This window comes from Mus pahari, chromosome 19, assembly GCF_900095145.1.
Source record: "Mus pahari chromosome 19, PAHARI_EIJ_v1.1, whole genome shotgun sequence".
NCBI classification, from domain to species: Eukaryota; Metazoa; Chordata; class Mammalia; order Rodentia; family Muridae; genus Mus; species Mus pahari.
In genome coordinates, this window is record NC_034608.1 from 13,064,737 (window position 1) to 13,080,411 (window position 15,675).

At 42.1% G+C, this 15,675-nt stretch overlaps 1 protein-coding gene across 1 annotated transcript; it reads left to right on the top strand.

Moving 5' to 3' along the window:
- Window positions 1-5,486: 5,486 nt before the first annotated feature.
- Window positions 5,487-15,252, top strand: LOC110336382 (pregnancy-specific glycoprotein 22-like). The gene is made up of 5 exons (XM_021218897.1): window positions 5,487-5,668; window positions 6,606-6,965; window positions 10,538-10,897; window positions 13,229-13,588; window positions 14,600-15,252. Exons 1-5 carry the CDS (start codon window positions 5,551-5,553, stop codon window positions 14,881-14,883), a joined length of 1,482 nt encoding a protein of 493 aa, XP_021074556.1. The 5' UTR covers window positions 5,487-5,550; the 3' UTR covers window positions 14,884-15,252.
- The last annotated feature ends 423 nt before the right edge of the window (window positions 15,253-15,675 follow it).

The following is a 15,675-nucleotide window of genomic DNA, read 5'->3' on the forward strand; positions in this document are numbered from 1 at the left end:
TAACATGGTAAGATGAGAGACAGATGCTAGAGTTGTTTGAATTCAGTTACTCTCTAAGCAGAGAGAGCAAGCCCTCTGGTAGATGTAAAATATACTGAGGGGAGGTTGAAGATAAAAAGCCATGTCCATTGTATTCCAGGAGGAGTGACAGCAGCACACCAGAAGGCCCATGATTTCCTGTTCAGTATACGGATAATGGAGTTCTGGTGTTCTACAGAAATTCTCCAGAGGCAGATGGCTTAGTTTTAGAGTCAAATCTCATTGTATTCTTTTTTCACTTCCTGCACAAGATGTCCCTTCAAGCTACTGATGACCAAGATTAGCATCAGATCTTCCCTGTCTCACAGACACCTGAGAAAGCCTCAGGAGACAATGAGTACCTGTCTGGAGACAAATAGCTAGTGCTTCACAACTGTCACATGTGTCCTGTGTGAGCCTGATGTGGCCACTATGTTTCTATGTCTCAATTTCCAAGTTATAGCACACTAGGGGAATGAATGTTGCAGTGTCTATAAGATAGTCTTAAATATGAACAAGGATATGATATTGGGACAAGACAGCTGTACAGATCAGCAATGTCTGTTACTATTTGCCTGCAGGTGAGAGTTAACTAGACTTAATCCCTGAGGACATGAATCATCAGGAGGACATAGTCCCTCTGTCCTTCCCTTCAGGACCTTGACAATAAAGTGAATTCTCATAAGTCTACCAGTACAGTTGGTTGATGGCCTAGGCACTTATGCATCTGTGCTTTCCATGCTGAGACTCAGACGGAAATGCCCATGTGACTGTGCAGTGCACTGACAAATTTTATGAGCTAGGAGATTAATACATCTAAATAAACTATTCTGCTCTGTTAGCTGTAATAGGTCAGATTCCAACAGTGCCCACGCTCTCCCTGGTCACCAGGAGTCTGGGACAATGTTTTGGATTCAGGAGTACCTACCTGTTGGTTGTCTCTCTCATTAGATTTCACAGTTCCCTCAGACAGATCATGCCTGCATCCCAGTATCTTTGGCTATACTTATGGTGTGATCTACATAATCTGGGCTAATTCTGACCTGTTGACTGGGTTGCCTGAGCACATCCACTTCTCAACCAGGTAAATCCGACAAAAGGTTCTGATGTTGCTGTTTCTTTACACTGGATGTGTCCTGAACTAAATACTCAAATCACAAAGTACTGACAGTAACTAGAAATATTCCAGCCCAGGGGTACTTAAACCTAGTACCCAGAGGTCACAAAGAACAATATCTCATCACTTCACATTAGTAGGATGGAAAAAGTTTTTGTCTATATGGATGGTGTTCCAAAACAGCAGAGTTTTCACCTAAGCACCAGGCAAGATTTTTCTTCCTGTGGAGCATGCCTTATTGTTCAATGAGACTAGCAGTTTTCAACCTCTGGGCCAAAGTCATTTGGGGTCAGAAAACCTTTCTTTTTCTCTTTTGAGACAGGGTTTCTCTGTATAGCCCTGGCTATCTTGGAACTCACTCTGTAGATGAGGCTGGCGTCAAACTCAGAAATCCACCTGACTCTGCCTCTGCCAAGTTCAGGGATTAAAGGCATGTGCCAACACTGCCCAGCTCAAACAACCCTTTCACAGGAGTCTGCTAAGAGTATCCTAAATATCAAATATTTACATTGTGATTCATATCAGTATCAAAAATTAACAATATCAAATAGTAAAATGTTAGTTGTATAGATGGGGCTGCACAGCATGAGGAATTGTATTAAAGGGTCAAAGCATTAGTAAGGTTGAGATCTGCTAAAGTAAACAGCTGTTGGTTACCTCCAATGAATAAGTGCCAATCTTGTACTGTTTGGGATGTTTTGCCATGCTGGTCTTTACTGCGGTTTGTAGGCATCATAACCGGTTAGGACTATTGATTGTTTTCCTCTGTTGTTAGCTTGCATAGAACTTCCAAGTGTTATATGGTCTAGTCCTCACTGAGGAGGTTTCTAAGTCATATCTAGCCAGATTCTTCCAAGGGTTGAGTCCTATAATTGTATGGTGTCTTCAGAAATAAAGACATCTACAAATCCTGTGATGCAACTGTCTTAGTTAGGGTTTTATTGTTGTGAAGAGATATTACGACCAGGACAATGCTTATAAAGGAAAACAGTTTATTGGTGCTGGTTTATATCTTTAGAATTTGGATCAATTTTTATCATGGCAGGAAGCATGGCAACATCCAGCCAGACATGATGCAGACAAGAGTTCTGCATCTTGATCCATAGGCAGCAGGAGACTGTGTGCCACACTGGGCATAGCTTGAGCATAGAAGACCTCAAGGCATGCCTCGATAGTGACACACTTCCTCCAATAAGGTCACACCTACTCCAGTAAGTTCATACCTCCTAAAAATGCTAGTATGTATGAACTAAGCATTCAAACAGAAGATTCTATGGGATCAATACCTATTCAAACCACCACATTTCACTCCCTAGAGTCCAAAGGCTTATAGCCATAACATAATACTAAATGCATTTAGTCCATCTTCAAAGTCTCCATAGTCTATCACAGATTTGACACTGTTTAGAAGTCCAAAGTTCAAAGTCTATTCTGATAGTTATGCAATCTTTATGCTGTAGTTCACTATAATATCAAAATCAAAAATAGATCGCATACTTCCAAAATATAATGGCACATGATATACATACCATTACAAAACATGTTGAAGGGAGTATAGTGAGAAAATAGTGGACAAAAGAAAGACCAAAAGCTACCTGGACAAACTCCAAATTCTGCATCTCTTCAGATCTTCAACTCTTTTCATCTTTGTTGACTGTAACAATTTTTTATCTGTTGGACCGGTATCATTCCCTGTTAGCTTTCCTTGGCAAGTACCCCACATCTTTAACCTCTTGGAGTCTCCAAGGAAATCTAGGTTTCATCTACACAGCTCCACACAATGGCCTTTCATAGTTTCACAAAATAGCCCCACTGTGCCTCCATGCTCAGACACCCCTGCCATATGCCTGCCCTTTGTGGTGTTCCCTAGTCAGAAAGGTAGAGACTGAGAAACTGGTACTGTGTGCTGCCCCTTGTCCATCCCCCACCATTTGGGGTGAGGGGCTTCACACAGCCAGATGGCCACCTGGAGCTGCATGGAAAGCATCTGGCTGTCCTCCCGCATCTGCCTGCACAGAGAATTCTCAACTGAGGAATATTGAGTGGCTGAAAAGCACCTAAAGAAATGTTCAGCATTCTTAGTCATCAGTGAAATGCCAATCAAAAAAAAAAAAAACCAAAAAAACCCCAAAACCCTGAGATTCCACCTCATACCAATTAGAATGGCTAAGAAAAAAAACTTAGGTGACAACAGATGCTGGCAAGAATGTGGAGAGAGAATAATACTCCTCTTTGTTGGTAGTATTGCAAGCTGGTATAACCAGTCTGGAAATCAGTCTGATAGTTCTGCAGTAAATTGGACATAGCATTACCTGAGGACCCAGCAATACCTCTCCTTGTCATATACCCAAAAGATGCTCCAATATATAACAAGGGCACATGCTCTACCATGTTCATAGCAGCCTTATTTATAATAGACAGAAACTGGAAAGAACCCAGATGTCCTTTAATAGAGGAATAAATACAGAAAAGTAGTACATTTAGACAATGGAGTACTACTCAGCTATTAAAAACAATGACTTAATGAAATTCTTAGGCAAAATATTATCCTGAGTGAGTTAACCCAATCACAAAAGAACACACATGGTATGAACTAACTGATAAGTGGATATTAGCTCAAAAGCTCAGAATACCCAAGATACAATTCACAGTCCACATAAATCTCAAGAAGAAGGAAGACCAAAGTGTGAATGCTTAAGTCCTTCTTAGAAGTGGGAACAAAATACTCATGGGAGTAAATAGAAACAAAGTGTGGAGCAGAGAGTGAAGTAAAGGTCATTCAGAGACTGCCTCATCTGGGGATTCATCCCAGATACAGTCACCAAACCCAGACAGTATTGTGGATGCCAACAAGTGCTTGCTGAAAGGATCCCGATATAGCTGTCTCCTGAGAGGCTCTGCCAGAGTCTGATGAATACAGAGATGGATGCTCAAAGCCAACCATTGGGCTGAGATCACAGTCCCCAGTGGAAGAGTTAGAGAAAGGATTGATGGATCTGATGGAATTTTCAACCCAATAGGAAGGACAAAAATATCAACCTTCAGAGATCCCAGGGAGTAAACTATCAACCAAAGAGTACACATAGAGTGTGACCCCTGGCTCTATTCCCATATGTAGCAGAAGATGGCCTTGTCAGGAATCAATGGGAGGAGAGGCCCTTAGCCCTATCAAAGCTCAATGACCCAGTGTAGGGGAATGCCAAGGATTGGAGGTTGGAATCGGTGTGTGTGGGAACACTCTCATACAAGCAAGGAAGGGCAGATGGGATAAGGAATTTCCAGGAGGCAAAAGGGAATAATATTTGAAATGTAAATAAAGTAAATACCCAGTAAAAAAGAAGATAGGCCAGTCATGGTTTGAAATTCACAATATGAGGCAGAATAGGGCACATTTGGTGACATGTAGAATGGTTTGGTCTTTGTTTTACAGTGTAATCTGTTGGTGAAATAAATTAACAGATTTTTTTTAAACGCAAATTAATAAAATATTTAAATAGGTAAACATGGCTACTCCGTCTTATTTCTTGACACCATTTTTATGGAATTTTTTCCAGGTGTTTATTCAGTCTGATGTAATATCTGTCTTTGTTATTGAGGTGTGTTTCCTAACACCTCCATGGTATGGGATTTTAGGTCAGAATCTTGCTCTTTAGGTGTGTTAGGGTATCCAGGGCTTGCTGTGGTGGGAGTCCTGGGTTTTGATCTTGCCAGGTGGGATTGGTTTCTATTGCATATGTTCTTGCACTTGCCTCTAACTATCTGGTTATCTCTTGTGTTAACTGGCCTTGCTGTCTATGACTGAATCCTGTACCTCCATGTAGGAAGGTAGATCTCTGTGAAGTGGGTTAGAGCAGGCCTCTTTGAAGCAAACAGTGTTATCTCTGGTTGGGAGTGGGTGGGTTCCTCTGATCCTGGTGACAGCAGACCTCCTGGGAGTCAGGCTGTTTCTGGGTGTGGGCAGGGGGTTGGAGAGCCTGATCTGCCCTGGGTAGATTTGCAGACCAGAAGGCTTTTTAAAAATAATATAAAAAGAAAGGTTGGTTGATATAGACTGTTAAGGTAAACAAATAGAGCTGTTGGACTAATTCAGTGTTTATATTTATAAAAAAACATTTCATTTTAAACTTTGATGATGACAGACCCAAAGCCAAATCACAGCAGATGTCAGCAGATGTCAGATGTCAGTCTCTGAGAGCAAAGGGATGCTTATCAGCATTGTTGTTCAATATGTTGCCTGGAGGAGAAACATAAAGAGAAAAAGTTGAGAGGGATGCAGAACATCACTGAGAGTGGAAGGGATATAGCAGTGCTGTGGACATAGAGTCCACCACCCACAGGCCAGGGAATTCTGGGAAGTTCTAGTGCTTGAGAGAACACTCAGATCAGATGAAGGAAGGACAGCAAATGCTGGTGCTATGTTGGACAGGAAGTTCTCCTTCTCAAAGAGAGGACAGTACAGTGAGAAGAGAGATGGAGGTGTCCTTGGTGCTTCTCTACCAGGGTGTACACCCTGGCAGGGTCTTCTGCTCACAGGTAAGGGTATCAACTCTCTGATGGTGCCAGAAAACTGATCGGTTGAGGGTAATTCAGAGGCAGGCAGGGGACTCCTAAAAAGGATAGGAGTCTTAGATGAGACTTGAGGTTTTTGTTGGTCGTCATAGGGCAGAAGGTATTTTGAGGAACAGAGGCTCAGCAGCTTAATAGATATCTGTTATCAGAATGTGAGGAGTGAAACAGAAAAGCCTCAAGTCAATCATATTGGCTGTTAGGTTCTGAGGACTGACATTTCCAACCATGACAACACGACTCTTCAAATTGAAATCAAACACAGGTAGGCCAGTGACAATGTGTGGAGATATGACCTGAATTCACTCTTCAGGTCCCACATGGTAAATAGAGAGAACAGACTCGTGCTGGACTTTATCTGACTTCTACACAGGATTGGACAATGAAACTACAATGGACATACTAGACTCCTGCCTTCACAAAATATACACATACAAATATGCAAGGAAATGTAAAAACATTTAAATCATACTTTAGTATAATTATTGTCATTAATTCCAAACCTGGAAACCATGGATTAAACCCATGGAAACATATTTTCCCCTCCTTTCTCCCCTCCCTTCCTCTTTTCCCCTCCCTTCTTCCCTTCCTACTTCCTTCTCTCCCCTCTCTCCCTTCCTTTCTTCCTTTCCTTCCTCCATCCTTCCTTCCCTCCCTCCCTCCTTCTATCCTTCCTTATTTTCTTCCCTACGTCATTATTTTCCTCCTACTTTCTTTCCTTTTTGGATTGGTATCTGAGTCTTTTCCTGAAACTTAGAGAGTTAATTGTACAGTGAGAAACTCTGAGGGAATAGAGGTCATGTTTCCTCCTCCATCAAAGAGAGTGTGCACATCCCTACCCATACCCCTAAGCTGAGTTATCATATCTGCAAAATATTGATGGTTTCTCTTTCTTCCCTTTTAGCTTTTCTTTTAACCTCTTGTTTCCTGCCCACCACTGTCCAAATCACCATTGAATTAGTGCCACCACAAGTGGCTGAAGGAGAAAATGTCCTTATTATTGTTTACAGTCTGCCAGAGAATCTTACAGCCATAGCCTGGTTCAAAGGAGTGACAAATATGAACCTCGGAATTGCATTGTATGCACTGGCCTCTAACATCAGTGTGAAAGGACCTGAACACAGTGGTAGAGAGACAGTGTTCAGCAATGGATCCCTGCTGCTTCACAATGTCACCCAGAAGGACACAGGATTCTATACTATACGAACCTTAAATAGAGATGGAAAAATTGTATCAACAACATCCATATACCTCCATGTGTACAGTAAGTCATCTTTGTGAACTCTGGGTGCTGGATGGGGTTCATTCTATGACATACAAAAAAAGTGTCAGGCCTGGCATGTGCTCATCAATTCTCTGCATTGTGACCCCATGTTGGGGTTTGAGCATTTAGTTCCAGACACAAGTGATGTAGAATAGTGGAAATAGATCAGAATCCTTTATTTGACTTCACATTGCAGACAAGTGGAGGCATATTGGTTAACTCAGCCAGAAATGTTTCCTTGAGACAGACCTTTGGACACTGAACATAGGGCCTGGTTGAGAAATACATAGCATACTTACAGAGATGAGAGAACCAGGAATATTTGACTCCATACCTTTACCTCAGACTCAGGTCCTGAAAGTCCTAAAAAACATTTTACAGAAGTTGGATTTTGACTTTTTGGTTTCAGAGAACAGTGATATCAAGTAGTCAGTGTCCTGTGTTATGTGAGACCAGTAATACAATGCCAGAAAATTCATGATTAGGCAAGATCCACTAGATATCTCCAGTGACTTAGCAGAAAAGCTTATTCAGACAGGTGTCCAGGTCATTAATGACCTATTCTGATGGATTTATGAGACTTCACATGAAGGTCATGGTCATAAACATAAGAGACAGAAGACACTGGTCTTCTGACAAGTGTTTGCTTTCTGGGTTCCAGCTCAGGAAATTCTCTTCTGTGTGCAAATAGCAACAGGTTCTGTGGATCTGAATAGTTCCCAAGATGTTAGCTACAGTTCCACCAGTTATTAACAGTGGCCAGCATCAATATACAAAATCAATATTCAGAAAACTATTTACTTGAACCAGGAACTTACCTAGTAGCTTAATTCCATCCATATTTCTATAGACCTGGAAATCATGGACACAGAATTCTTAGACCTCTTGCCTGCTTAGTATGTCTGCTACACTGCCAAGAGATGGTAATAAGTTTTAGTTTTGATGTATTTCATTGGGAAATATAGAATAGCTTAGGGGAATCAACTAGACACAAGTCCAAGGTATCTCAGAAATACCAGTGAGCACATGGGCAGAGCCATTACACAGCTCAGTAAGCTGGTAAAGTGGGAGTATGGTCATGAAATCTTACATTGAAGAAAAGGATCCCACAGCCTCTTCTCAGGAATCAGGTTGCCTCCTCTCTCACTCCCATGACTCCTTACACATGTGCTCCTAGACCTTTGTCTTGGGTTAGAACCCTGACTGGTGACTGTAGTGAGGATATATCTGTCCCCTTCACCATGATCACTCAGATGTTATCCTAGGAACTTCATGAATATCTTGATCAGTATATTGAGAGCAAATTTCATCTTTCTAGATCTTTGAGTGGTATTCTTTCCTGGGAAGTTCAGTTCAGAGAGGAGAAGGACAAAAACTTGTGAGTTTTGCAGTAGATAAAAACTTGTGAGCTATGCAGTAGTAGATGTGCCACAGAAGGAGGACATATCAGGATACTGAGAATAGGGAGGCACTCTTGTATCTTTCTGCAAAGGGTGCAGCACCACCTATCACAAGTTCCTGCTCATAGGATAGGAAAATACAAGTTGACAATGGGTAAGAGGAGAGGACTCACTTACTGTCTTCAGTCTCTTGAGTGGCATAAGACATGAGAGGAGTCTCAGGTTTGTAGGAAAGAAGAGACAGAATGGTACAGAGGCTCAGAATCAGGAAGTTGTGATTGGGCAAGATACAGTAAGGCTCAGGGACACATTGTTCTTACACAAAGTTAATCACCAAGACCACAATATTTTGAAGACTAATGTTCTCAGTGTGACAAGTGAAATAAAAAAAATCAAGCTGGTGTTGTGACATGGTTGAAAGGGTACAGGAGTTTCCTTCATTGTCTGACAAGATGAGGCCAATGAAAAGAAGTCCTCTGACATTCACCTAAGCATTGTGCTCTGCACCCACCCACCCACACTGATACTTGCTGTTGTACTCCTGCTCACATATAAATACAATACATAAATAAATTGTAAAAACTTAAAGCAAATAGAATGATTCAATGCTGTGTCCCCAAATCTATGGATTTCTTAAATAAATCTATGGGCATACAGGTTCCTGCAACATTATTCATTCATTCATTCTTCATAGGTATCTGAGGTTTTTTTTTTTAGAATTAAAAAAATAAGACAAATCACAGTTTTTAGGGTGTCCTGGCTCAGGTGGCCTGGAAGACCTATCAAAAAAGAAAGTTAGAAGGTAAAGTCAGGTATTAACTGGAACACAAGAGAACCATAAAGGCAACAACAAAAAGATTCAGAGAGCCAAGAAGCAAGGAGAATGGGGAAGAGGTCATGCAGGAATCACACCAAAAACAACTTACTCTAAATTTGAGCAGGGATCAGATGCTAGAGAACCAGAGCCAAGTTGACAACTGAGGAGAGGGCACCATACAGGGAAATGACAACTGCACAGGGACACAGTGTAGGACACAGCCATACTACCCACTTTGGCTGAGCAACAGACATACCTGCTCAGGACACAGGGCCTTATATTAGCTGCCAAGTCTGACATGGCAGGGATGGCATGACAGTATTCCTACCCCTGGTACAGAGCTAGCAGGTCACAAGCCTCTATGAGTGTTGATATGGGGATAAGACTTGTTTGTGTGTGTACATTACATACATATATATTAGTTCATGTGCTTCCTTCAGGAACTATTCTCTCTGCAAATGTTATTGGAAAATATTCTCCCTGCTAAGGTTAATGACTCCATGATAATTAGAAGTAGCATTAAGTTTGGGAGGTGAGGGTATGTCTATGTCTCAGTAAAATGGTAAATGCTGAAACCTTCAGGACAGCCTTTAAGGGTGTGGGAAAGAATTCTGAAAACATGAGTTCAAAAATATATAATTTCTCAACTATGCAAAATATAAGGATACAATTGTATAAGGAGCTTCACAAATCTAAAAGAACATAGGCAGCTTCACTATAAGTCAGCTTGTCAGAATTATACTATGGAAGGGGAAAAAGAGATTTCGGGAATGTCATTTGCAGAGCAAGATCCCACCCAGGTAAGTGTTTGTGCTTACAAAGGCAGGCAAATTCCTGAATTCAAATACCTGGGCCTGGGGCTGAGGGAGTTTAGGTCCAGGCCCAGGTGTGGTAAGAATGGTAATTTCAGGGTGGGGTCCCACCCAGCTTGCTCATTGTCTGTGCTTCAGATTTCTGAATTAATTTGCAATATAAAAAATTGCTTTCTGTTTCTTTCTAAGAATCAATGGGCTAGGGTGATAAAATGCTGATTTGTGGGCTAATCAAAACGGAACCTGGAGTGAATGATTGGATTGATAGTGAATAATCTTTGATCTTAAAGTGATGAGCTATCCTGGGAGTTTTTAGAAAAGCAACAAAAAGCTGTCTTGAGCAGAACATAGAGAAAACAGTTTGAAAAGCTTTCTCAAGAACATGGCGTGTCAGCTTGTAACCCACAGTTTGACTTTGAGTTATTTGTTTTGCTGCTCTCAGACACCCTTTCCTCAGAATCCCTCTCCAAGCTGAGGCTGGTCCTTGGCAGTTAGCCAAATAGAAACGTCCTAATATTTATGGATCTTTTTCTTCTCTTCTAGCCTTCTTTTGGACTTGTGGACCTCTTTCCCCCTCTGTCCAGCTCACTATTGAATCAGTGCCACCCAAAGTTGCTGAAGGGGGAAGTGTTCTTCTAGTTGTTCACAATCTCCAGGGGAATCTTCGATCCCTTTTCTGGTACAAAGGGATGATTGTGTCCAGGAATCTTGAGGTTGCAAGACACATAATAGCTACAAATTTAAGTGTGCATGGGCCTTTACACAGTGGTAGAGAGACCATATACAGCAATGGATCCCTGATGTTCTACAATGTCACATGGAAGGACAGTGGATTATATACCCTACGAACTCTAAGTACAGATATGAAAACAGAATTAGCACATGTACAACTCCAGGTGGATGGTAAGTAATTCTTTGTGATAGTTTAGTGCAGTGTGGGGATTAAGTAGACAGGTCTGTCATAGCCTGTGCCTCCCTCTTGTCTTCACTGTGTTCCTCAAAACCATGGCATCCTCAAGGAAAAGCGAGCATCACGGAACCCTGAACCCTGTCATCTTTCCAAAGTTGGACTAAAGTGGCCCTGGAGAGAATTGTCCTGGCATTCAACTTCTACTTTCTCTCAGAGGAGATAGGGAACAATGTTGGTTTTTTTTTGTTTGTTTTGTTTGCTTTTTTGTTTGCTTTTTGTCTTGTTTGGCTGTCTATGTCAAATTTGGATATTTATTAACTCCAAACATGTGAGTTTCCTCAACAAAATCCAGGAGCTGATGTGGGCATCATAAAGGAGTCCTGTTTAGTGGCTTGGTCCTCATGTCATGTTCAATCTGCTGTTTTATACCACCCAGATTCCCTAGCCCATGGGCAAAACTGCCTGTAGGAGACTGATCCACCGATATCAATCCCCAATTAAAAAAGTAAATTATAGGCTTGCTTATAGGCCAATCTTGTGGTGGCATTTTCTTTGAAAAACAACAATTTACTGATTCTTTGTGAATTTCATATCATGTACCACAATCCCACTCATCTTGTCCCTTCATATCTGCCTTCTGCACTTGTAATCCTTCCCCAACTGAAAATAACAGCAACAACAAAAACAAAAACAAAAGTAAAGAAAAAAAAAGGAAAAAAAATCTCATCATGGAAGCTGTAGTGTGTTGTAGTATTCTATAGTACCCTTTTGTCCACACATCTTTTTTTTTTTTTTTCAAGTTTCAGGTAATTTTCTTTCTTTTTTTTTCCTTTTTTATTATTATTTTCTTTATTTACATTTCAAATGCTATCCCGAAAGTTTCCCATACCCCTCCCCCCACCTCTGTTCCCCTACCCACCCACTCCCACTACTTGGCCCAGGCCTTGCCTTGTGCTAGGTCATATAGAGTTTGGAAGACCAAGGAGCCTCTATTCCCACTGATGGCCGATTAGGTCATCTTCTGCTACATATGCAGCCAGAAACACAAACCCCGGGGGTACTGGTTAGTTCCTGTTGTTGTTCCACCTACAGGGTTGCAGCCCCCTTCAGGTACTTGGGTACTTTCTCTAGTTCCTCCATTGGGGACCCTGTGTTCCATCCAATAGCTGACTGTGAGCATCCATTTCGGTGTTGACCAGGCACTGGCATAGCCTCACAAGAGGCCTGCAAATATTTGTTGCAGTGAGTCACTGTTCTGGTTTAAGGTCAGTATATTCTGCTATAGTATCAGTACTAGCTCTTCACGGGTACTCCTTTCAGATATCCTGTTGTTGCCCTGTCTCACAGATATCCTTCTGCCTTGGATCAGTAGGACTGGTTTCTTCATGTGCTCTAGCAGTACATAGATGTTGTGGTGGTTCAACTCAAAGCCCTGGATCTGGGCCTGGGTAATAGCTGAGTTGGTCATCCCACTAGCTCTCCCTCACCCACACCACCAGGTCAAGCTCTCAGCACTACCCTGGCAGGGTCAGCTCTTCTGCTCTTAATTCCTTGGGGCTGGCTCACCCACACCCACTCCCACATTCACACCCATACTATTAGAACAAGCTCTTCTATGCAGTCCAGGTGAAGTGCAGTTCCTGTTCTCTCAAATGAGCCTTTGAGGGCAGGGACAACTCTCCAGCTCTTTTGATTTTGGGGGGTTAGCTCCCTGCCTGTTGCAGGCAGCAAAGGTTGTAGTTGGAATGCATATTTCTCCCACACCTGGTAGTAGCATTTTCAATCGAAGCCTTGTCTTTCAAAAGGACTCTACATTGTTATTAGTTCACATAAATCCTGCTAGCCCGATACCCTAGCCTTTTCCAAGACCTGAGCCTAGTCTGAAGATTAGATTTCTACCATTCCTCATTCAGATCCAGCCTGTAGGACACAGAGCAGAGCAGAACAGTAAAGACATCTACAAGGTGATATCAGGGGTTGACTGGTGCTACAAAGCAAACTAAAATCAAAAACCAAAAAGTGGAGATCTTGGGTCCATATATTTCAGTAGAGGCATTATCTCAAACCACAGTGTGCATGAATATATACAGTGGCTGACTGAGTGCAGTGTGGGACCAGTCATGTAGACACTTAAAGGGACACCTCCATGAAGAGGAAATGATATTTTCAGGGGCAGTGAGGGAATGGACAAATTCACATTGCTGACTTTGATCAAGACACATTTACATTTGCAACTCTAGGCAGAGTGACACATTCATATGCTCAGGACAGAAGTAGCCATCTTTCCGATCACTTGTGATGGATTTTTATTTTTTCCTTTCCAGCTTCCCTTTCTCCACGCTTTAACCCCCTTACCTCTTCTCAACTCATGATTGAACCAGTGCCCCAGTATGCTGCTGAAGGAGAAAGTGTTCTTTTCATGGTTTATAATCTGCCAAAAGATCTTCAAGCCTTTTCCTGGTACAAATCAGTGTATGGGGCTGAGACACTGAAAATCACAGAATACAGCAGAGCCATGAATTCCACCACATGTGGAAGTGAACTCAGCAGAAGAGAGAGTGTGTACTCCAATGGATTCCTGCTGCTCCAGAATGCCACTGAGAAAGATGCAGGAATGTACATTCTAGAAACTTTAAGCAGAGATTTCAAAATTGAAAAATCACAGGTGCAATTATATGTAAACAGTAAGTGACTCCCTACAGCTTTTGGCTACTGGGTATGACTTATTCCTACATTGAACTGTCAGGACTGGGTTGTGCTTGTTCTCTGTCCCACTGGATTGTGTCCCCACACTGGGGATTGAGGAGTTATTGTGTGACGACATACATGAGGTAGAAAAACTAAAGTAGATCAGAATCCCTTACCAGTGCCCACTTCCACAGAAGAGAATGTGTGTGGGATAATTCACCTCAACGACATCACACTCAGTGCAGACTCTTGTGGCTCACACCATAAACATGGACCCATGAAAGACCCTGTGGGACTCAGACAGGCTCTGGCTGAGGAAGACATGGGGTCCCTATAGAGAGATCCAGGAATCCCTGACTCCAAAACTCTTTCCCTAGCTTAACTCAAGGTGACACTGGAAAAATTTTGTGAGTTCTTAATTTTTATTTCCCATTAGAGATGACAGAGAACAAGTCTTTACTGAGTCTTAAAAACCCATAGAGTGTGGAACCAGCTGTGCATCACTCTCACAGCTACATTTATATAGGTCACCTATGCATCTCCTTCCCCTGAGTCTCAGTGGACATGTGTCTGGGCCATAGCCGATTGTTCTGATGGGCTTAGGAGACTCACAGGAAGGTCAGTGTTCCCATGGTAGAAACAAAGGAGCAGGCAACTCCTTGAGACATTATTATGGGTCCAGTCAAGGGAATTCTCATCCCTAGATACTTGCAAAAGATACTGCTTACTTGAACAGCTCCCCTATCCCAGGTGACTGCTAACAACTAAGTTTAACACACAGACACAGAAATGATTATTTACAATGTGTTCTGTTACAGAACAACTGAGGCATAGGAAATACTGGCTGAATGTAGGTTACACATCCTGGATGGCAGATCAAAAGCACAAGATATGCCTACCAGCTACAGTTCTAGTTTCTCCCCTTAAAGTCTTTAAGTTTGATCTACAGAGGGGATGGTTGATCTCTCTGTAGGACTTCTGTCATTTGGTCCTCTTTGTTTTCACAGAGCCTGTGTCACAGCCCTTCATTCAAGTCACTGACACCACAGTCACAATACAGAGTTCTGTGGTCCTCACCTGCCTCTCAGCTGACACCGGAATCTCCATCCATTGGATCTTCAATAACCAGAGTCTGCAGCTTACAGAGAGGATGACACTATCCCCAACAAAGTGCCAGCTCAGCATAGATCCTTTCAGGAAGGAGGATGCTGGAGAGTACCAATGTGAGGTCTCCAACCCAGTCAGTTCACAGACCAGTCTCCCAGTCAGCCTGGCTGTGATGAATGAGTGACCCCTCCTTTCATCCTATAAAGGAGTGGGGGCATTTCTTTATTGATAGGGTACAAAATGGAGTAAAGTTATGGTGAAAATTGTCAGTTACTACTCAGGTACAGCCAGCATTGTGAGTCATGTCTGTAATCCTGGGATAATTGTGTGTATAAGGACAGGCCAAGACTTAAAATGAGACTCTGTCTCCAAAGGAAAACAGACATCAGTGTAGTAAACAAAAATGCAAAGGCATCAAGGATTTAAGTTGTGGCTCAAATATACAGCCAGTCCTCAGAATACATGGGAATCAATTTCAGGAGCCCCCAAACTTTGAGTCTGCTGTTTAAATGTTGCAGTGTTTGCATAGAAATAAATGCATCCTGTCATATACTCAAAAATATTCAATGTTTAACTAGTTCACTTACCACAAGTGCCTTCTAGTCCCACATGTGAAGTAAGGAAGAGTGACAGGGGGAAACACTGCCCATGTTTCACAGTGGATCTACGTAGTTTCTATGTGCATAGTGTTTGGCTATGTGTCTCTGCATCTGTTCTATTCCCACCTTCTGCCAGAGGAAGCCCCTCTACTGATGACTGGATAAGTCACTGATATATGAGTATAGTAGAATATCATTAGGAATAATTTTATTTTATTTTTTGTTTGTGTACTGGCTGGTTTTGTGTGTCAACTTGACACAGGCTGGAGTTATCACAGAGAAAGGAGCCTCAATTGGGGAAGTGCCTCCATGAGATCCAGCTGTGGGGCATTTTTTTCAATTAGTGATCAAATGGGGAGGGCCCATTGTGGGTGGTG